The sequence below is a fragment of the Pelmatolapia mariae genome, linkage group LG20 (genome assembly GCF_036321145.2).
Source record: "Pelmatolapia mariae isolate MD_Pm_ZW linkage group LG20, Pm_UMD_F_2, whole genome shotgun sequence".
NCBI classification, from domain to species: Eukaryota; Metazoa; Chordata; class Actinopteri; order Cichliformes; family Cichlidae; genus Pelmatolapia; species Pelmatolapia mariae.
The window spans coordinates 35378331-35401307 of record NC_086244.1 but is presented as its reverse complement, the minus strand read 5'-3'; the positions used below and the strand labels follow the sequence as shown (position 1 = coordinate 35401307).

General features: G+C 41.5%; 3 protein-coding genes across 4 annotated transcripts; 2 read left to right on the top strand and 1 right to left on the bottom strand.

Annotated features, from left to right (window-relative positions):
* The first annotated feature begins 381 nt into the window (after positions 1 to 381).
* Positions 382 to 2659, top strand: micos10 (mitochondrial contact site and cristae organizing system subunit 10). Its single transcript, XM_063464371.1, has 4 exons — positions 382 to 494; positions 1565 to 1612; positions 2011 to 2117; positions 2450 to 2659. Exons 1-4 carry the CDS (start codon positions 422 to 424, stop codon positions 2456 to 2458), a joined length of 237 nt encoding a protein of 78 aa, XP_063320441.1. The 5' UTR covers positions 382 to 421; the 3' UTR covers positions 2459 to 2659.
* Positions 2660 to 4265: 1606 nt separating this feature from the next.
* htr6 (5-hydroxytryptamine (serotonin) receptor 6) lies at positions 4266 to 9089 on the top strand. The gene is made up of 3 exons (XM_063465548.1): positions 4266 to 5180; positions 6871 to 7005; positions 8733 to 9089. The coding sequence occupies exons 1-3, from the start codon at positions 4266 to 4268 to the stop codon at positions 9087 to 9089; spliced, it is 1407 nt and encodes a 468-aa protein (XP_063321618.1).
* A 341-nt stretch (positions 9090 to 9430) lies between these two features.
* On the bottom strand, positions 9431 to 21515 carry tmco4 (transmembrane and coiled-coil domains 4). 2 transcript variants are annotated; one of them, XM_063463936.1, is made up of 14 exons: positions 21284 to 21515; positions 19328 to 19472; positions 19062 to 19236; positions 18845 to 18872; positions 16414 to 16543; positions 15950 to 16047; positions 15625 to 15768; positions 15361 to 15480; positions 13918 to 14082; positions 13636 to 13772; positions 13240 to 13324; positions 13027 to 13144; positions 12698 to 12815; positions 9431 to 10279 (listed from the first exon to the last, which is right to left on the bottom strand). In XM_063463936.1, the coding sequence occupies exons 1-14, from the start codon at positions 21324 to 21326 to the stop codon at positions 9788 to 9790; spliced, it is 1998 nt and encodes a 665-aa protein (XP_063320006.1). In that variant the 5' UTR covers positions 21327 to 21515; the 3' UTR covers positions 9431 to 9787. The 2 variants fall into 2 exon arrangements, with proteins under 2 accessions (XP_063320006.1, XP_063320007.1); XM_063463937.1 differs by lacking the exon at positions 21284 to 21515 and adding an exon at positions 20199 to 20263 and having other exon boundaries at positions 9434 to 10279.
* Between the last annotated feature and the right edge of the window lie 1462 nt (positions 21516 to 22977).

Below are 22977 nucleotides of genomic sequence, written 5' to 3'. Positions count from 1 at the left end.
ACAGCGTGCCTGGTTTTGTTTTCTTTTTTCCAAACTTTTTTACTGTACAGCTTGCTGGATATTGTATGGACCAAAGTGACTAGTTTGGGATAATCTTTTCTTTACCGCAAGCTGGCGCCATTCAGTTGTTGGGGTATAACCTATCGCGAGGTTTGCAAGAGTTTCAATGCTGCTTTCAAAGAAAAGACGTTACCTGGTTTTATTTAGTTTTTTAAATGTTTCCTCCTTAACATAAGTTCCGTCAATAACACCAAGGCGGTAAAGGGTGAATGTTTAAACTAATCACTTGTAAAATCATAAAATTTTCAGTGTTGTCTTTTATTCTTCTGCGTTTAAATCGTAACCCCAGGGATATATTTCCGACAACACGTGAAAGCATCACGCAGAGGTGCATTTGCTACTTCTAGCCTGTCACAAGCTAATGTTCAGTATGTCTGAGAAGGAGCTGGGGAAAAAGTGGGACCGATGCTTAGCAGACGGTGCCATTAAATTAGGTAAATATGCTTCAGTTTCTCAATCGTAACGATATTGTCCTGTACCAAAACAAGGGCCACTTAAGAAGCAGTTTATATTGAAGTCCACAGCTGTCATTGACTGGGCGAGAGGCTAACTAGCTAGCCATAAGGGCTTGTAAAGGACAACTGAATGACCAGTCATTTTTTCATGCTTTGTTTATTTTAAATACATACAGTTACGATTGGGTATACGCTGTCATTTTATTAAAATCTCAAGATATGTGGCCTTTGATGTTCTCGCTCATTTTTTATGCGTTTTACTTAGCCCAGTGCAAACGCTGCTAAGAAAATGTCAACCTAATTCTTAATAGCTGATTAATACGGACACGTCTTCTAGTACGCAACTTAAAGAATTTTACAAGATATTTCTGTCCCCCTCTTAATTCGGCATATATATAAAACAGAATCAATGGTTTAGGTTATTCACATTTGAGCTATTCTGCTGTTTCGCTAACTCTTTTCGTTTTTCCAGAACTTAAAGAGTAAACAAGAAACGGCGGCAGATAGTAGGGGAAAAGTTGGATAATCTAGTAAAATAAGTTTTGATCTAAGGACATTGTCCTGGCCAGGGGATGCCTAACGTAACAGGGCCATGCACTTACTGTTAAGAAGCAAAGATCCATAAATTGATGCATATTTGAATGGAGTTAGGTGCGGTGAAGAATAGGTGGGTTTACGCCAAGAAGGCCCACTTTATTTTAAAGAGACTGTGTATTAAGACGGTAGAACTCTTCTTATATGCTGTGGCAAGATAACATGAAATGTTTTTTTTTTTAACCATCTTGTAGGAAGAAGTGGGGGAAAATATTGCTCTTACACTAATCATACAGCATAGATCAAATAATCATACCCCATATGAAGTACTTCATAATAAAGCAATAAAAAGACTGTAGTATGGCTGCGTGAAAAATGTTGAACACATGATTAAAAGTACATTAACCAAAGGCAGCAGAAGACACCATATACAGCAAATAAGCATTACAAAGTAGCTGTATAAATAATACAGTTACAGGTCTACTTTAACAGCTGTTTTTTTCTGTGTCTCTCAGGCACCGGTCTGGGGTTAGGCATTGTGTTTTCTGTTCTGTTCTTCAAACGTAAGTAGTTTAATTGCTTTACTGAATCTCGATCAGCTCCTTTTGCTCAGACGTCCTTGAGAAAAGAAAAGCAGGGCTGCAGTAATGTTCTGCTCCCACTACAGTAACACATACATATGGCTGTCTTTTACTGCGAATAGATGAGATGTATTTTTTTTTGTCCACAGACAATAGTGATTTCAGATTTTAGATGTAGGAAAATGATGTGCCTTTGTTATGGAGACAGCAAAAGGCCCAAAAAGCTTTTAAAGAAGCATGTTAAAAATTGAGGTAATTACGAGGGGAAAAAAAGGCTACAGGGTGAAAGGCTGTAGCACACCATCTCTGATCTGTTTTTAATCATGCTGTGAAGTGCTTGAGTGTTTGAAAAGAATCTAAAGCATCTTTCTCAATTATAGGGCACACATGGCCAATTTCACTTGGCTCGGGAGCAGGGCTCGGCATGGCGTATGCCAATTGTCAGAATAACCTGAGGTCACATTATATGCTGCACAGAGGCGACAAGGTTGGTTTGTCCATGGAAAAAAATTGATAAATTGTTATAAATACCAGTAGATTTCATAAAGTCTGAAATGCGTAGAATGCTGGCATAATTTCAGTCTCTGACTGTGTGTGTGTGTGTGTGTGTGTGTGTATATATATATACATATATATATATACATATAAAAATACTGAATTTATTTCTATTTTTTCTAGAGAAAGAGATAAGACCACTAAAACCACTAAAACTAAATCATTTAAGGAATTGATTCCCCACTTCTAACTCTCAATAACAACCCTGTATCGCTGGTTATGTAAATGAAAATTCATGAAACCTGTCTCTGTTTTCTTCAACAGGAGCAATAACTGCACGTCACCAAGGGACTGTCTTTTTTTTTTTTCCAAAGTGTTTGTTTTTGTTTTGATTATGGGTGCGTCACCATTTGCACTGTTCTACAGTCAGACTCTTGTCTCCCTGTTGACATCCTTCCTTGTATGACTGTATGATTTGTATATGCCCTATAAGGATGGTCTGTGTTTATTTAATAAAATAATTATTAAAAAAAGGAGTTGTGGGTTAATAATAAGCTGTTCCATACATGCTTTGTAAGGTATGTAATTGTGTACAAATCATGTTTAACCAAGTGGTACAAAGATGAGGATTGTGTAATACGTTACATCAGCTAGATTATACTTCATACACTCTGAGGAGAAATAATGACACTTGAGGAGGGGTAGGGGGTTAGGAGTCAAGTGTTAATGCAGTTTTGAAAAAGGTGCTTGAAGTAATTTTTCTGAAAACTGTCAGAGAAGAAGGCTGAGGCAGGGATGTAAAAGCAGTCCTATAAGGCTATTCAAATATTCCTGTTAGGAAATGAAGGATTCTGGGGTTATCTCGTCATCTCTGTGCATTGAGAATAACAAGATGACGTAAAGTGGTTATTGCTATATAATAGGGAATTTCTTCACTAATGGTATAATGTGTGAGTCACCCAAAACAAACAAAAATATGCTGAAATATTACAATGTATTACTGAGAAACTGGCAAATTAAAATGCAATCAGTGTTATCATTCAAATACAGCTGATCCATGTTTTACGTATTATTGGTTTTAAACAGTCATCTCCCTATAAATGATGGATCAATCACAATCACTGCAAAGTAACTTGTAACTAAGGCTGATAATTAAACACTTTGGTGGTGGCTGTGGTGGTGGAGTAGTGTCAAAATATGTGTATATAGTGCATATGAGAGAAAAAGAAAATCAAGGTGTGACAGACATTTTTAAAATTGTTATTCCAGAGTAGTTAAAAACACCATGTCCAAACAAGGGAGAGAAAAAAACAAAACAAAACACCCACACTAGTTCCTATGATGTAGAATTAGCATATCTTGGCTGTGATTGTGCATGGTTATGCATTAACAGCTCAATGCTCTGACACGCTCCTTCTCAGTAGCTGTGCGCTCAGGCTGGGAGGCACGCTGGAGTGGCCGACACAGGGATTAACGGGACCGAGCGTTACATGGCCGTGATACCTGTAGAGCACTCGTGAACAGAGCGGTGCTTACAAATGACTGCTGCACAATTTTCTGTTGCTTTTTGCTGCCTTGCTGTGTTTCCCAGAATAAAACGGACTTGTGTAAGGCAGCAGAGCTCTGGCACAGCAAAGGACTTGCGAGAGACAGATCCACTTCTGTGAGGTGAGGTATAATTTTGAGCATTGATCCTTGTTCTCTTCATCTTCAGTGAGCCTGCTCTCATATGCCGATTCAAGGCTTTTCTGTTTTTGTGCCCTCCTCCGGAGACTGTCATCATTGTGACATGCTGCTTCGAAACCCTCTTGTCAGCTATCGAACGGCTCATTCTGGCTCTTAGCTGTGGGTGAGACAGGGACACACTGGCCAGGATGGAGAGATGAGTGAAACTGTGCTGGGGATTTGGATCACTATATTGGTGGGCGTGGAAGTAAGTCCAGGACACCTGGATGTATTCCTGGATGGAGATTTTTATCCATGGAGAACGGTTCAGTTAACCCTGATTTCTCAGCACAAGACTTTCCATTCAACGATGTCCCTGAAATGTGAGCTTTTGCTGCAAAGGAGAACTGGTTGAGGTCTGTAACATCTAGTGCTGCCTGAAGAGCTCGTTCACTGACTTCTGCCAGCAGGTGCCATGGCTGACTCTCACTTGTCTGGCACCTTAGGGAGCTACAACAGCAGCTCCACCAGCACCAGCGCCTGGAACATCACCGGCAGCGGCCCTTGGTTGTTAGCTTTTATGCTGACCATCATCATCCTCATGACCGTCTGTGGCAACATGTTGCTCATTGCGTTGGTGTTTGCCCATCGCTCTCTGCGCTGCACCTCAAACTGCTTCCTGGTGTCTCTGTTCTTCTCCGACCTAATGGTGGCATTGGTGGTCATGCCCCCAGCTATGCTCAATGTTCTGTGCGGGGCCTGGGTGCTGTGGCCTGCGTTTTGCCCGGTTTGGCTTTGCTTTGATGTGATGTGCTGCAGCGCGTCCATCCTGAACCTGTGCGTGATCAGCCTGGACCGCTACCTCTTCATCATCTCTCCCCTGCGCTATAAGCAGAGGATGACCCCGCCTCGGGCGTTAATCCTTGTAGGGGCTGCTTGGGGGCTGGCAGCGTTGGCTTCCTTCCTGCCCATTCAGATGAAATGGCACAGCTTGGGCCACAGGAGCGGACACTCATCTGTTCTTGGGGTCAGCACTGGCAACATCAGCTCCTACTCAGACAAACTGTACCCAGAATCCTACTTTCAGCTGTCACCTTCAGGTGGCCTTTCCTTCCAGTGTCGTCTGCGGGTGACCCTGCCCTTTGCTCTGGTGGCATCTGTGCTCACCTTCTTTTTGCCCTCCAGTGCCATTTGTTTCACCTACTGCCGGATCCTTCTAGTGGCACGCAGGCAGGCGAAGAGGGTGGCGGCGCTGAGCCACCCGCCTCACCCACACCCTTCTCTCGGAGAACCCTCCCGGCCTCCTTCGCCCGGCATTGCAGCAGGGCAAGCTCAGCAGGACGGAGATGACTGCAGCCATTTGGAGCCTCCTGTGTCACAAAACATGCCGGTAAGAAAAAGAGACACCAAACAGTTAAATGTAACAGAGCGAAGGCTGTCTGTGTATTACTGCTGACCAAATAATAACAAAAAGCACAGAAAAGGATGAATGAGAGGAGGCACTGAAAAAGTTGGTTTTCTGAGTGGAAAAGCTGCTTTTTCCTTGACATTTTTTCACACACTGCTCTTCATGTGTGTGTCTAATGCTATTTCCTTAAAGCCATACTACCGAAATTCATTACCAGGTTTCATATCCTGTAGCTATTAGAAATATGAATAACTACGTTTCAGATTATTATTATGGGACTCCTAAAGTTAATTGGTAAGCCTAAAGCCTTACCAATGAATCTATTGACATGAAACTCTCGGCATAGTAAGGACATTGTGGTGATGTTAAAGGCTGTTGCTAAGACGTGGAAAATGTCCTTGAATGTGAACATTTAAAGAGCAGGATTCAAATCAATGGAAGGAATGTAGCTCAAACGTGTCCTTATTTTATTCGATTTTTACTGGCTATGTCTTTTATGAAATTAAAACTGTGAAAAAGAAGAGAGGAAGTACACAGTGTTAAAAATAATTCTGCAGATAGTAAATGAACTGAAAACAAGTTTGCCCTTTAGCGACTCAGGTGAAAGGAGCAAGGCATCAAGCCCAGAAATAACGTTGGCGAGTAAAGTACAGACTGTGTCAGATGTGCTGCAAGGATCACAGCCACATAGTCTGTCTCGTTTTCCTACAGTAAAACCACGCATATACACACGACCCACCCAAACACTCAGTTCTGCATAAATTTAAATTTCCCATTTTAAATATTAAAAGTGGAAACTGGAAGGCTTTAAAATCAGCATCTTCACTGTATCCTCCATATCATGTATCAGCTTGTTCCAGCTCTTGGATGCAAACTTCTGAGGAGCTCGATGATATTTAACTACACAGCCTCAGTTTATAATGACTGAAATGACAGTGCAGTATACAGTATTCTTAAGATGAAGTGAATAAATATGTTTCCGCAAACTCTGAAAATTATTTTGATTTGACAAAAAGGAAGAACTCAAGCAAAACTGCTAATCAAATAAATACAATGGTGTGCAAAAGTCTTGAGCCAGCACTCATTTCTTTATAATTTGCTTCCAAAAAGCCAGACTTTCTTTAGGCTTTCTGAAGGACTTTCAAAGTTTTTCTTTGGACATTGCCTCCTTTTTCACTCATTTACAGTCCATTTTTTGTGCCTTACCATTTTTAGGAATGTAATTTTGTTTGTTAAGCGACTTGCATCAGTAGCAACAGATGTAATGGAGTGATGAGTCCATAGAAAGCTGGAGGCTCTGTCATGGTTTGGTGCTGCATTTTATCCAGTGGTTACTGATACTTTGTCCTTCAAGAAGCGTGGAGAAAACTTGGCTTAGAAAGTTCAGCTGTGTTGAAGAATAAAGATGGTCATACCACATGCTGACTTTCAAAGTAATCAGAAATTTGCCTTTTAAATTATTTTCATGCATGTTTGCACTTTTCAATAAATTGGAGCACATATTGACAGTTTTTTATGCAAAAATATTTTTAAATATGAGATGTGGCTCAAGACTTTTGGACAAACTGCAAAGGGAGTCAAAATGGATTTGAATAACTAATGCCAAAGAGGATTTACATGATATCAGTGCTTGTTGAGATTAAGGATCTGTATTATACCCACCTGTCCACAGCCGTCAGTGAACAGCGAGCGTCGCCTGGCTCACAGGCAGGGTCGGAGGGCACTCAAGGCCAGTCTGACTCTGGGAGTCCTCTTGGGACTCTTCTTCAGTGCTTGGCTGCCTTTCTTCATCACCAACATGGCTGAGGTCAGTAGGAGTACCGGAGGCTGTCTCCAACACTAATGACACAGAGATGTCATAGAGGAAAAAAATACAGCTGCTATATAAACATATGTAAAGGAATTAATTAATGTTTTGTGATCAGATGAGCTAGAAAAGAAAAATAATTTCATTCAATCCACGTTGGCTTCACATATATGCAACATCCCTGAGCATCTTAGTCTTTATTAAGACTCAGTGCATCTATCTCAGTGATTCAGAGGTACTCTCACAAATTTATAAACATGGTGGGCACGAAAACAGTGTGAAATACATGAAAAAAAGAAGAAAAAAAGAGAGAAAAAAACACTTGGATACTGATCTATTTTTGTGTTGGCCAGCCTTGGCGTCACAGCCTTGCCAGGCGATCTAACGAGGAAATAGATTGGCATTTCAGCTTTGTGTGGCTGACTCATTCCTAAAGCCTCGAAAACAACCTACCAAAGTACCATTTATAATTGGTACTCTTTTCAAAGTGATTTCGATCTGATTAGACTGAATGAATATACACACTTATTACTCAGCAAACAAACAAGGAGGACCCCGAAAAACCTCGCCGAGAGTAAACGAATGTCAGAAAACAGCTTAATCTAAATTGGTAATGACACTTGTCCTGTTTTTTCAAGCTTTCAGTGATCCAGTCATTTTGATTTCCCATCTGTGCCCTCTCACTTCTCCCCTGCATAACACAGAGCACAGAGACTTGACTGTGCCTGCGCTCTCCTTTCTTTTTCGCACTCAATGTGGTGTGTGAAACGAACTCCCCCCATTTCTGTCCCATTCCCACCGCCTCCCTGCCTCATCTTGATAGTATTGGAAGCTCTCCTCTAACAGCTGTCCCCTTCTTCACTGTCGCTCTCCAAACCTACTGGTTATTTTCAAGATCAGTTTTCTTAACAGTCAGACAGAGAAAAAAAAACGATGCATCTATGTACCGACTTCTCAAAGTAAATAAATCATACATCTAGGGCTGCACACATATAGAGTGTTTTTAGGGTAAAAGGCACGACATTGGGTCGATTTTAAAAATGTCAATTAATTGAATTAATTACATCTATTGAAAAATGTATGTGCAATACACCTGTGTATGTGTGCGTATGTATTATTAATTAACGTTGTTTATTTTCTCTGTAAATGTAATTTAATTCATTTTATTTCAACAATTTCATAATAAACAAATAAATGTGGGCTGTAAATTAGGTCAATAAAAATATACAACTTGGCAAAAAAATGTGCTTATTAAACTAATAAACATTCAATAGATGTTATAATGTAATAAATCTAATACACAAGCATGTTCTTTCATTCACTGCCCGTTGTTTATAGTCTTCTACTTCCTTGGCTTTGTGTTACCTTGTAATGTTTGTTGATGCATTATCATCTTTGCAAATGTCTGTGCACACATCTGTGCATGATATGAAAACACATTAAGATTACCTTTACTTTAAGAGATTAGTTTTTTCCTAATGTTTTACTAATTCTTTCTTATATTTAGGTACAATCTGGCAGTACTGGTGCATTTAACAGATAAATCAATCTTTTATGAGTACAATTTTGCACTAGTTCCAGCATGTGGCAGTGCATATTTGTATCATCTAATAGCTATTATTCATTTTCTCCATTTATGTTTTATGTGTTTTTGTATTGAACTTTTTCTCTTACATTAAGTTGTTAAACCCTAACGCCTGGATTGCCTTGTCACCATCCTCATCCAGGCAGTGTGTGAGTGCGTCCCCCTTGCGCTTTTTGACGCCATAACCTGGCTGGGCTACTGCAACAGTACGATCAACCCCATCATCTACCCGCTGTTCATGAGAGACTTCAAGCGAGCTCTGGGGAAGCTGTTGCCCTGCTGTTCTTCGCGGTCGCCCCGAAGACCCTCACCGGCGCTCTCGCTCTCTCTGCGTAACTCGGGAGAGCCCAACATTGCCAGCAACCCACCCTCACCTCTGGCTTCTGACCCCACGCACCCGCCCGCCACCGCCACTGATGCTGTCAATCTGCTGGATGCCGAGCACGCTGGGCTTGAGTTGCCTCTCCTTCTCCCCAACCAGGTTGACACTCTGGACTGAATAGTACTTAAAGATACCTTATAGGGTATATCAGGGTTTACAGTGGAAAAGCGCTGACAGCTGGTAACAATCTGACTTATTCACTGTGAGGCTTGGGCTGAAGAGACATTGAAAAAGAATCTATTTATTTTATGCTCACATTCTGTTAGGTCTACTCGCTCTCTCAGCCAGTGTCAGGGTCAACAATATTTCCAATTGTCAGTGCCAGTGAAGAATGCAATTCTATAGTAAGCTGTAAATCACTACTGTGAGAGTCTTAGAGAACAGGACAGGAAAAAAGCCTCATAAAGAAGACATATTTGTGGAATCACACTATCTATAATATCCCGAAACCAAGCCAACCGGAAACACACAAAACATGACTGGTTTTTAATGCTCATAGCACATTTGTAAAATAAATTATGACCATATTTACATTTTTATAAAAAAAAAAGTTATCTACAATAACCAAAATTATCATTCAATCAATACATCTAAACCCGTCTTTAACCAGTCAAACAAAACACTTCATTCAGGGGATTTTCACTAGAAGCTGCCGTATGTGTCGTTCTTGTGCAGTCTCTGGCATGTCACTTTGTTGAGAATGGAATGAATATTTTCTCCAATAACAAAAAAAACAATCCAAACAAACAAACTTGAGAAGAGTTTACAAGGAAGCAGCCGGTCCAGTAACATGCTCTTTACAAGTTTGGCCGCCTTCACTTGTGTGAGTTCTGTGTAGTCCAGTGTGTGTCATCCCAGCTCCATGATATGTGTTCATTATCCCGGTCGTCCTTGTCTACACCGTCACACCGGGCATTCTCGTCAGTGGCTGTCATGTTGTTAGGAGCCTTCTCGTCTGAAACACGAGGTGAATTGTTCTGCGGTGACATTTTGCTGTCTGATTCTGTATCGTTTAATGAGTCCAGCAGATCTGAAATATCAGGGATATCCCAACCGGCAGCAGTCTCCTCCGTCTCTGCCAGCTCTTTGGCATCTCTGCTTTGTTGCGTGTCAGGCTTCTCAGTGTGGTTTTGTGTCTCGGCCGCTTGTCGCTCATTGGTGGTTTGGCCAGCGATGTCCACCGTCCCCTTTGTGACCGTTACAGATTGAGGAATTGCAAAAGAGGCTCCCGGCACTTCTTTAGTGGGAACTCCTACTGCTACCAAGATGGTGTCCATCTGACGCATGTAGTCCAAGTGACCTTTAACCTAGGAGGCAGGAATACAGTGCCATTATCCATGATTAAAACCTCGTTCGTACACTACCTATTTTTTGTTCTTTTAAAGAAACATTTAGGCACAAATGTGTTATTTTGTATGATTCATTTATCCTGTTCTCCTCATTACATGACCGGGTATGTGCTGTATGGTGCTTCAGACATGTCAGGTATCTTTTTACTGCTGTGGTTTAAACCTTTACTCGAGTAACATGTGAAACCTCTAATGCTTTACTTGGAGCTACTACAGATGATGAGTAGTTGTGTTGACTTGAATGTTAGTAGAAAATCATTGCTGTGATGTGAAACAGACCAGCGGGGGCCTTGTTTTTCATAAATTTCAGCTATATTTAAACAAAACAACTCTTTCTTTTAATGTGCTAATAAAACAGTATTTAATATTGCTGCCTCACTTACAGAAACCTAAAACTTATTGGAAAACCTTCAGTTTTTGTATTAAGTATTAAATAAATGTTTCTTCCGAAAATAAGATGTAAAGTTGCAGTGATCCATCGTCTCGAATACCTGTGTGTAACAGTTTTGCTCTGTTTATTCCTTTAATCCCTTCTCCTAAAAGACCCCTTTTAACTTATTATTTTGGTTTCAGACCCAATAGCTCAGTCATACATAGTGCACACTGGTTCTCGGGTTTCTTTTCCACTAATGTAAGCTCTTTCTTTATTGTTTTCACCCAAGTACTAACTGACAAGCCACAGTGGTTAACTCCACATGATCTGGATTTGGCAGACTTTTTAACAACAGGTGCTTTTCCTGATGCAACCCCAACAGGATTTGTGTCTCTCCTGGGATTAAACTGGAGATCTTTTGCTTGTTAGTCAGTTGTGTAAACCACGACACCATGAGCTTTTAAATCTAGTAAAAAAATGTTTTTTTTTAAATTGCAGTGATAAAATGAGGCACAGTGTTTCCCTTACCTTCCAGATCAGTTATTACAGAGTAAAGGGCTCACACACTGATCGCTGCTTTCTTTGTGTTTGCAGAAACACTGCTGCCATGTTTTGAACAAAAATCCTGATTCGTGATGTCACTGGATACTTAAGCCGAGAGCTTACAACACTTGCTGAGTCCAGTTATTTTAGAAATGATCCATCACTGATGCATATTTTTATATTGACAATGAAGAAACCTTACCCTCTGCTGTACTCCAAAGTACCCTTAATGGTATTAGTACTCCAATGTGGGTAACAGCAGAAGACAGTTAGCGACTAGCTGGGGTGTATAGCAGGTTTAACAGGCTGAAAACTCTTGACTCTAACCCTGAACTCTGAGTTCATTATATCTGAGAGGGAAAACTTTTCAATTAAATCTGACCGTGTTCACCCTGATCAACAATGGACCTCAGCGAGCAAGAGTCACCATGGCAACTGGTAAATAAAAAGCAGAGCCTCCATTTTAATCCAGTAGGGCCAGAAATATAATTGTATGTCAGTACAGACCATGACATTTATTTAAAATTTTAAAAAAGGATGTCATCCACTAAGCCATCGTTTATCAGACTTGAAATTATGAAGTTTTAAACATAATCATTCAGATGTTACTCTTATAACAGCAGCTCAAGATGGAAATCAAAAAGATACGACAGAGTCAGACCCAGGAATAATCAATTTGGCGATTAGTAGTGGAAGAGATGTCTGTATTTGATGTGAATGTTTAGATGTTGTTTTTAAATTTAAAGACTACATTTACTGAAGTTTGATCTATTGATCAGTATCCTGTGTGTGTCTAAAGCTTCACACCCCAGGAGCAGACATGGAGTTTAATTTAGCCTTCTTTCAGGAGCAGGAAACCCAGAGTTTCCAGTGAACCTGTTTTCCTGAACAGTCCCCAGGTGATCGCTGCGGTATATTTGCTTTGCGCTTAAACAGCCAGATGGTTCCCTCAGGAGTCAAAGGAGACGACACTCACGCTCACTCTGTATCTGCTTGATGTGTAAATAGCAAGTGTTTTGTATAACAACTTTACAGGGTGAAAATATGTCAGTGTTGTGTTTGATGTGACAAAGCTTATATAAGCTGTGGATTAGGGCTGTGCAAAAGCAAATCTGGAAACGCACAGCTACCTGATGCCATGAGTATGTGGTATGAAATCAAAAGTCAATGTTCCTTTTGAAATGTCATACATGAATATGGAAGCTACAGATCTTTTGTCTGAATTTCTTCCCATGTAGGAATGAGCTACTTCATTTCCCTCTCATGAATTATTCAGGTGCTGCTTCTATTATTTTAAAAAACATAAATTGACCCCCTAACAGACCAAATTTGAGACGATGCACTGCATGTGGTTTTTCTTACTCTTTGAATACTTTAAAATTCCAGTTCCTTCACCTTCAGCCGTGCTTTAATTTACCAAGGTGTACTTCATCAGATTTCAAACACAGGCTCTGACTCACCACAGAGGAAAGATCCACATTGATTATGCGCTGATCCTGGATGTTGATTGGGTGCAGGCCAGCAACAGACAGCTGTGCAGCTGAACTTCGGTACAAGAACCCCAGGAGCCAGTCCCCTCTGGTATGTAGATCAGAGAGTCCTTTATTCATTCAGTCATTGAAAAATACATCTTGCTGCTGTGACAGTCGCTTGCAAACTTGCATGATGAACATAAATGGACTCAGCTCTCCTACTGGCTAAATAATAACTACAACAAAAGCATAAAGCATCTGCAAGCATTTACTGTTAAAAAAAAGGTTTAATTTCTGGATTTTTAATTCTTCTTTACCTGGAGTATCCGTTTACTATTTTTCCAGCTACTACTCTTGCCATTCTCTCCCAGGCCTTCTCAGAGCCATCTACTGGGGCCCCCAGGAGGACCACATCCTCCACTACTCCTTCACTACCTGAGGATTCAAAAAAACACACAGATGAATTTTTAGAGTCTGAAAAATGCGGGATACAAAGTAGAAATGTATCCATCATCATCCTCTAATTGCACCTTGGTCACTGGCGAGCTCCTGCAGGCAGTAATAGATAACTCGAGCTCCAAGACTGAAACCTATGAGGCTGACGGGCCGCTTCCCCTTCAAACACATGAAAGGAACAGTGAGTAGCTTTAATTTTCCTGCTGTTTAGTGAACACGGGCATATTCATAGTAAAGAAAAACAATTTAGAGAAGCAATGAATGTAGAAAATAACAGAGCCATCCTGGTTAATGTAATCCGGTGAACAGTGTGTACACAGGCACCACACGTGAAGCGCACACATGTTGCTGCATGCCATACAGCCTTCTTTCTTCTAAGGCTTTGAAATTTTACTGCATCGAGCAGATGAAAGGTGAGAAGTGATGTGGCGATAAGATTGTATTAACAAAGATACCAAATAATAGGCTACCTGCTGTCGGCTTCTCAAAACCTGTGCCAGGTGTTTCCCCACCTCGGCGGACCGGTTCAGACAAACGCACCAGGGGTTGTCGATGACGCTGGCCGCTGCCAGCAAAGAGGCAGGCCACGTCAACGCCGTCACAATGCCTGACAGAGTAAGATGGGAATTGTTAGAAAGCAGTCGAAACTGTAAAGGATGACTACTGGTTCCAAAGGTTACTCACATCCCATCAGCTCACATCAGATAACACCAACAAATCAGGACTAAGAGCTTCTTGCACAGCGGTCCTACCTGACAGCACAGTGTACTTAAGGGCTTCCTGAGCCACCATGCTGACCAGCCCATCCAAGAGAGACGTCATGGCTGAGCCCAGATCCCTGAGGAAGCGTGACTCCCACACTAGGCAGTACTGTTCCCCACACTCGCCCAAACTGCACCACGGGGCCTGGAATGAACCTGGAACACAGCAGTCGTGTTTATTGTAGTTGATCAACTAAGCTGCACTTGTATTTGAAGTGTTTTTTTAATTTGTTCTTTTATTTTCGTTAGCTGTTTTTTACGTGTAGGTGGTTCACAAATTCCTTTGGGGTTGCGTCAGGGAGGCCATGCGGTGTAAAAAAAAAAATCAGCCAAATCAAACATGCAGACCTCCCTGCTGTGGCGACCCCTTGTGAATAAGGGAGCAACCGAAAGTAGCGTTTTATGTGTAGGTGGTTCTAAATTGAGTAAAAGAGCGTACGTATTAGTGATGGAATGGAGCTGCAGGAATACAGCTGCATTGTTTTATGTAAAAGCACATCATAAGTGGCTTGTTTGTATAATCTCTGCTAGAGTAGATTCAGAACATTATGTGCAGAACTTTACTAGGGTTGACCACATCCGTTTATCAGCAAAAAGATCGTAGCGAATGTCTTTGACTAACGTGCTTGTTAATCTGTTTCTTTACCCCTGTGTGCATTTGGCCCTGGCACTGATTCTACTAAATTTATGCAGTGCTCTGAAAACAAACTATGCAGGATTAACTGTTCAAAGGTCACACCACAGTCAAATTACAGTATTTGCTTCAGTTATGGAACAAACTATGTGTACATTGTTTATCACGTATAAAGGTTAACACAAAAAATGCATTAAATTATGTTTGTATTTACATATTTAAAATTTTGTGAAAAAAGTTTACAGCGAGGATATGGAACAAAACTAATGGTCAGCCTTGAGGTGAATCTGGCAAACTGTCACTGTATGACTCAGGAGTGGAGAGCAGTGCTCTACTAACACTGTGTAAAGTGGGGATAGAGTCCTGCTGACATCAACTTCTTCCATAGAGGAAGCAGACTTTGAAGATGACAAATCCATCAATGGGTCATTGAGGTAAACAAGTCCTTGATGTATGAGGATGTATGCGATCCACCCTGAGTTCATTAAAGCTCTGGATTTTGTGGGACTGTCTTGGTTGACTGGGCTATAAAATGTTGCACAGAGATCCCGTACGGTGCTTCTGGACTGGAACACTATGGTGGTGAGCACAGAGACTGTACTCCAATCACAATCCAGGGCAGACCCATGCATTTTGCCCTAAGACAGCTAGGACAGTGTTCACCCCAACCACCTCCAGGAGCCCAAACTGGGTGAACGGTTAACTAACTGGATGGATGCATGGATAGATTTTTCAACTGCCCACACCTAATTACTGGAAACTGGAGGCGGTTGTGGCGAGACAGCAGAAGCAATACTTACTGTATTTACCACTACAGAGCCAGCCTGTCACTGCAATGGTCACATGAAGATGCTTCCCAGAATTCAATGGCAGGAATTCAAATTCTTCTATCGCCCCAACACACTTATTCATCTTATAGCCTGGAGAGAAAATGGATTAATCCTTTAAAATGTGACACAATTCTGTTGCCTTCAGGAAAAATTTTTAAAAAGTAGGTCTTACTGAATTATGTTCAAATTCTGATAACTAATAATTAGTGTCAGCACAGTCATCAGTGCTCTTACCAGTCAGTCCAGCCCCTGCTGCTCCGAACAGAGAGGTCATAATTGCAATGCCAGTGACCGAGCCCAGAGCAGCAGCACCTCCAGCCCCCAGCACAGCACCTGCTCCTGCTGCCACCAGAGGGGCTGCCAGCCCACCTGTCACACCTGGCAAAGGCAAAAAAAAATAAAAAATCAGTCAGTACAGAATACAAAAGCTAGTCAAAGCCACTATCTGTCAGCTCGAGAATTCTGAATAATTTCTCTTTTGTTTTTGTTGATTTAATTATCAGCTGATTATCAGGTGAAGATTTAGGAGACTTTGAAAATCTGAAGCAAGAATAATCACCGATCACTGTTCCTCCACCCACAGTGGCAAGTCCAATCAGGAGGTAACGCCGTAGCTTTCGCCCTCTTTCTTTCTTCCGCCGCCGTGAGGACTCCTCTCTAATTGAAAAGGACAGATCATCCTTATGTGGTGAAACATCTACTTGCTGTAAAAAAGTAATGTCACATTACTCTCTTCTGGCCCATTTAAGTTGATATCTTGAACACAATTAGCTGATTGTTTATCTTCATGCTGTCATTCTGACTACAAGTGTGACTGCCATGCGCAGCCGTTGTGTGATTTTTAACAGTCTGGCACACATGACAGTTGGCCAAATGAGCAAAGCAAAAACATTTTATCATGAAGTATCTTAAATGAACTAACATTAAATAGGTTTATAACAGAATGGAATGCCTTATCATTTGTACTCAGACACGTAAATGCATCATTCATCCTTTCATCCCACCATCCAAGCCATAACCTACTCGCTCTCCTCTCCTCCTTCCCTCAGCCTCTCTCCTAGTGTTTCTTCAAACTGCTCCAGCTCCTGTGGAGAGACTCGCAGCAGACAGCTGATGTGACGGATGAGAACCCTTGCCCTGGCATCATACTTGCCTGAGTACCAAAAAATGTTAAAATTGTTAAAATTGAATTTACAACAACTGTTAAAAATTTTCATCTGGCTTTTTCTTGATGACAACAGGCCTTTATAAAACACCCAGCACGTCCCTACGGGCGGTTTATCCTTCAAGCTCGGGTCCTCTACCAGAGGCCTGGGAGCTTGAGGGTCCAAATCAAATCAAATCAAATCACTTTTATTGTCACGTCACATGTGCAGGTACACTGGTACAGTACATGAGAGTGAAATTCTTGTGTGCGAGCTTCACAAGCAACAGAGTTGTGCAAAAATACAATAACGTAAAAAAAGCAAAATATAAGAATGGCTAAATCTGAAAGTAATAAATATATGTACAATATATAAGAGTATATGCATTACTGGATGTGTATACTAAATATGTTTCTCTACGTGTGTGTGTGTGTGTGTGTGTGTGTATGTGAGTGTGTATATACATATTTTACAAATGAAATAGAGTAACTCCTGCGCAGTATCTTAGCTGTTCCCAGGACTGCGCTCTTCTGGACAGAGATCTCCGATGTTGTTCCCGGGATCTGCTGGAGCCACTCGCCTAGCTTGGGAGTCACCGCACCTAGTGCTCCGATTACCACGGGGACCTTCACCCTCCACATCCTCTCGAGCTCTTCTCTGAGCCCTTGGTATTTCTCCAGCTTCTCGTGTTCCTTCTTCCTGATATTGCTGTCATTTGGAACCGCTACATCGATCACTACGGCCGTCTTCTCCTGTTTGTCTACCACCACTATGTCCGGTTGGTTAGCCACCACCATTTTGTCCGTCTGTATCTGGAAGTCCCACAGGATCTTAGCTCGGTCATTCTCCATCACCCTTGGGGGCATCTCCCATTTTGACCTCGGGACTTCCAGGTTATACTCGGCACAGATGTTCCTGTACACTATGCCGGCCACTTGGTTATGGCGTTCCATGTATGCCTTGCCTGCTAGCATCTTGCACCCTGCTGTTATGTGCTGGATTGTCTCAGGGGCATCTTTACACAGCCTGCACCTGGGGTCTTGCCTGGTGTGATAGACCCCAGCCTCTATGGATCTTGTACTCAGAGCTTGTTCTTGTGCTGCCATGATTAGTGCCTCTGTGCTGTCTTTCAGTCCAGCTTTGTCCAGCCACTGGTAGGATATCTGGATATCAGCCACCTCCTCTACCTGCCGGTGGTACATACCGTGCAGGGGCCTGTCCTTCCATGATGGTTCCTCGTCTTCCTCCTCTTTCTTGGGTTTCTGCTGCCTGAGGTATTCACTGAGCACGCTGTCAGTTGGGGCCATCTTTGTGATGTATTCGTGGATGTTTCTTGTCTCATCCTGGACTGTGGTGCTGACACTCACCAGTCCCCGGCCTCCTTCCTTCCGCTTAGCGTACAGCCTCAGGGTGCTGGACTTGGGGTGAAACCCTCCATGCATGGTAAGGAGCTTTCTTGTCTTGATGTCAGTGGCTTCTATCTCCTCCTTTGGCCAGCCTATTACCCCAGCAGGGTACCTGATCACGGGCAGGGCGTAGGTGTTGATGGCCCGGATCTTGTTCTTACCGTTCAGCTGACTCCTCAGGACTTGCCTGACCCTCTGCAGGTACTTGGTGGTTGCAGCTTTTCTAGCGGCCTCTTCATGGTTCCCATTCGCCTGCGGGATCCCCAGGTACTTGTAACTGTCCTCTATGTCTGCAATGTTGCCTTCTGGTAGTTCAATCCCCTCAGTTCTGACTACCTTCCCTCTCTTTGTTACCATCCGACTACACTTCTCCAGCCCGAATGACATCCTGATGTCATTGCTGTATAGCCTGGTAGTGTGGATCAGTGAATCGATGTCTCGTTCACTCTTGGCATACAGCTTGATGTCATCCATGTACAGGAGGTGGCTGACAACCGCTCCGTTTCGTAGTCGGTATCCGTAGCCAGTCTTGTTAATGATCTCACTGAGGGGGTTCAGGCCTATGCAGAACAGCAGTGGGGACAGAGCATCTCCTTGGTAGATCCCGCACTTGATGGTGACTTGTGCTATGGGCTTGGAGTTGGCCTCTAGTGTTGTACGCCACATCCCCATTGAGTTCCTGATGAAGGCTCTAAGGGTCCTGTTGATCTTGTACAATTCTAGGCATTCCAGTATCCAGCTGTGGGGCATTGAGTCATAGGCCTTATACATATATATATATATATATATATATATATATATATATATGTACACATATGTATAATGATGTTTTGTTTTTTTTTAACTTGGAGTGATTAGCCTTAAAGTATGAAAAACCCTGGTTTATTCTTAAATGCCTCTTACCATCTTTGACAGAAAAAGACACCAGATCCTGTAACAGAAAACCAGAGCTGGTTAGAGATAAGAGGGTTTGCAAAGATAAATACAATGCAATACATTTTCAGCTATCAAAAACAAGCAAAAAGATTCATTGCTGTGCACTGTTGTGACCCCAGTATCACCAAACTACAAGGAGATTTGTAGTTCAGGGTCATTTATCCTCTGTAAGAGTGACAAACACCTGTGTGATGGGGGTGGTCCCTGCCGCCAGCAGAGGTTCGCCCTGCAGGGTGGAGAGGAAGGTGTCAGAGCCCTCGAAGCCTAAACCTGACAGAAAGGCTCCCATAACTGGCATCACCGACTCATCCAGATCCAACCAGCGGACTAAGGCCTGTAGATACTGCTCCCTAAATACGCTGAAAAATAGAAGAAGCAGGCGCTACTCAGCACAAGGCCAACACTGATATTGCCATGAGGGAATTTCATGGCTCATCCTTTCATGGTTACCTATTTTCAGATCCAGGAAACAACTGGCCCAAGGAGACACCACAAAGAGCAGCATAAGCAAACCGGCTCTGTTCAGAAAACTGTCTGCCGATTATTCTCTTAGGGCTTTGGTCACATGGGCCATCTCGTGTTGCTCCTGCTCCCCCTGGGTTTGAGATGATATGGTCAAAGCTTAATGATTAACTATAATGCAAGAATTGAATTTAGTCAGATTCAACTAGTAGCCAAATACACGTGTCACACTAGGAATCACTAAACTTGCAGTAATGTATTCATACATGTGGGTCAAGTGACAAGCTGTAATAATGCCATAATAATGTAGACGTTAGCAGTGTTGGGAAGGTTACTTTTAAAATGTATTCCACTACAGATTACAGAATACATGCCCCAAAATGTATTTTGTAACGTATTCTGTTACGTTACTCAATGACAGTAACGTATTCTGAATACTTTGGATTACCTATTATATCATCATGCTTTTTTACAACTACATGAATGTACTATTGCTGTGTGATTTATTACTATTACTGAAGGACACTCGCCATACCAATACCAACTAGATCTTTAAATCTTAATATAAATGAGTAACAGTAGGGTGGACATTAGGTAAGGCTGCACTTTTTGCAGCGATCTCGTATAGAAAACTATTCCGCGCGTATATAAAACAGGTCCGCGGCTCCGAACCGAAGTAAAGGGACCTCTGGCTAATACGTCGGGTTCATGTAGCAGAAAACTAGCTTTACTTTGTTGTCTGGGTCAACTTTGCTAGCGAGAGACAGAGAGAGGCGTAGAAAGGCTGCTCCAACGGAACTTATTGTTTCGGAGAAAAACACGAAAAAAGTGTACAGCCGAGTCTTAATAGCTTACTTACAACTGGGCTCGTCAGGCACTCTTTTTGGCTGCAGTGGTTATTATTATATTTACATGCTTCCAGCTCCCGTTTCTGCTCGGTGACAGCTCATTTTTCCACTCTCCTTTTTCTCCCTCCCTCGCTCACAGACACATAACGGATATGTCAGTCCATTCTCCCTGCAGCACGGACTACACTGCCCATGAGGCTACATTCTTTAGGGCGATGCCTGTAACACTCTGCCTATTGCCTTCATATTAAATCATTTTGTGAATAATTTTTAAAAATATTTCTTCACGTCATTATGCAAGAAGGGGTGACATGGGCCGCGAGATTGAGACACAGGCTCTTAATGCGTGTTTTGTTTGGGGCGTGGAAACCAAAAATAGAGACTTGTGTCAAGCCAGCCTCCAGTAAATAGAGAGGGCATAGCCGAACATATGAAAAGTAAAATACCGACGTGTAATCCTTTTATTTCAGCAAAGTAACTGTATTCTGAATACAACCCTTTTAAACAGTAACTGTAACGGAATACAGTTACTCATATTTTGTATTTTAAATACGTAACGGCGGTACATGTATTCCGTTACTCCCCAAAACTGGACGTTAGTTTATTATAAATGCTGTATGGTGCATTTACCTACATGCCGAATTTACCACAAGACCTCAGTAGTTTAAATGTGGGCTAATGTCACCTTTTACGGGATAACTTTAATGACATAAGAAAAAATGAGTCGTAGACTGTCCGAGTTTTGAATGCAGTTTGTTCTAAGAGCCATGCTGAACTAGGTTACATGTCTAACTTTGTGCCTCTCACTAGCTCTCTGATGAACTGACCCGAATTCAGCGTACTGGGGCTATTCAAATGTGATCCACGTATTTATTTTTTTCAACACTTTTGCCTTATATAATATTTATGTAACTTAAACCAATAAATTTTAGCAACACAAAAATTTAGCTGCTAAACAGCTGGCTGTTAGTGGCTGCTTCTCCGGTCAACTAGCTAACGGTTTACTGGGAACTTTTCATAACATTACCACTCCTATTACTACTTACAATTACTACTATGGCACCAGCGAATATAGCAAACTCATTTTATGCTGTACCTGGTGCAATGTTGGCTTCCGTACTGCTCTGTTTTTCCTCCATGGTTATTGATTTCACAACTCCGCAGACTGAACTTTTGTTGCATTGACGTGTCTGATGTGAAATGCACAAGACAAACGCGGTCTAAAATGTGGTCAACTTACTTAATAAAACCAAGTATGTATGTCGTTATAATAATCAAATAATAGAATCGCTTCTAAAATTAAATTTTCTGTATTACTATAAAAACTGTTTTTGAGTCGCACCCGTGGCTGTCAAAAGTCCAACTTTAACATGTACGACGATAAGTGAAGGTATCATTTGTTTTTCAACTTTTAAGTGACGTAACTTCCACGTGCGCTGAGGAAGGTCCGTGGTATGTTCCCCTGTTGTATTCGTTTGGAAGTGATTTTCGAGACTGATTAAATATAATTATTTTTTCTAAAGTTTGGATCAGGACTGAGCAGTTAAGTGCGCTCGTTTTACAAAAACTCCTGCTCCATACAAGGAGAGGGGAAATACCGATAAAGCCCTGCTTGTGACACACTGGTGTTATATAATTCTGACCAGTAGGTGTGAGTGTAGCATTTATTTTCCAACACAACCTTTTTCTGGTTCATAACCCTGCTGTTTGTTTGTTTGTTTTTTTCTTCAAATTAATCATTGTGAAGTTTTTCAAAATTTGAAGAGCATGTTGTTCACATATATGTACCGACATGATCCAAGGTCCATTTCTGAAAGTTTGACTGCCTCCAGTGATGCTTATCCTCAGATGTAGAGTGACAGTGTATGAGAAGGAGGGCTGTCTGCCAAGGACATTGTCAAAGAAGCGCATTGTAATCACTTGATCAGATGTGGCCCATGGCCAGATGTGAATCAGAGAATTACATTATTCAGTGCGGTGTTGTAAATAAGCGGATTTGATCAGTGTTAAAAGCATAAAGAGAAAAGAACAGACACTTTCACAGCAGTATGTTTAAGTATATAGTGAATATAGTATAGGATGCTAGAATAGTTCATTACAGTATAATGTGGTTTAGTAAATAAAATAATTATAGATAAAATTTTAATTACTATATTGTGTATTTTATATATATATATATATAATATTACAAATTTTAGTTTAAAAAAGGGGAGGGGTGGCAGCATGGTGGTTAACACTGATGCCTCAGAGAAGTAGAGAGATCAGGTCCTGAGTTTGAATCCACCATCTGGCTGTGAGTTGCATGCTCCCCCTGTGTCTGTGTGCTTCTCTCTGGCTATTCAGCAGATCTCTATTCAACAGACTGGTGACCCTGCTTGTATGGATAGGCTCAGATGTAAATATACATATATATACTTCAAACACAAGTCTTTTGGGGGAAAGGAAGGCCAAGGCACATGGTAAATGAAGTATTAAAGTAAAATGTTCAGATTAACACAGCATAACATAGCCTCCAGTCAATGTATACAAAACATAAACTGCATGCGTCACTAGAAACAGCTGTTCCAAGTGACCTCCTGATGAATGCATATCTTCTACAAGGTTCAGAAAAAGGTCCCTAAACCTTTTGAAACAACCATTGTTTGTCTTTCAGTGTATATCTTATTCTTCCTCGTGGAAGGCCTGGGAACATTTGTCTAATGTGCAACATTTGGTTCATGAGCTTTGTTTTCCACTCACTCTTTTTCATTTTTTTATTTTCTTAATTTTAATTTTTGTTTTTATAACTGT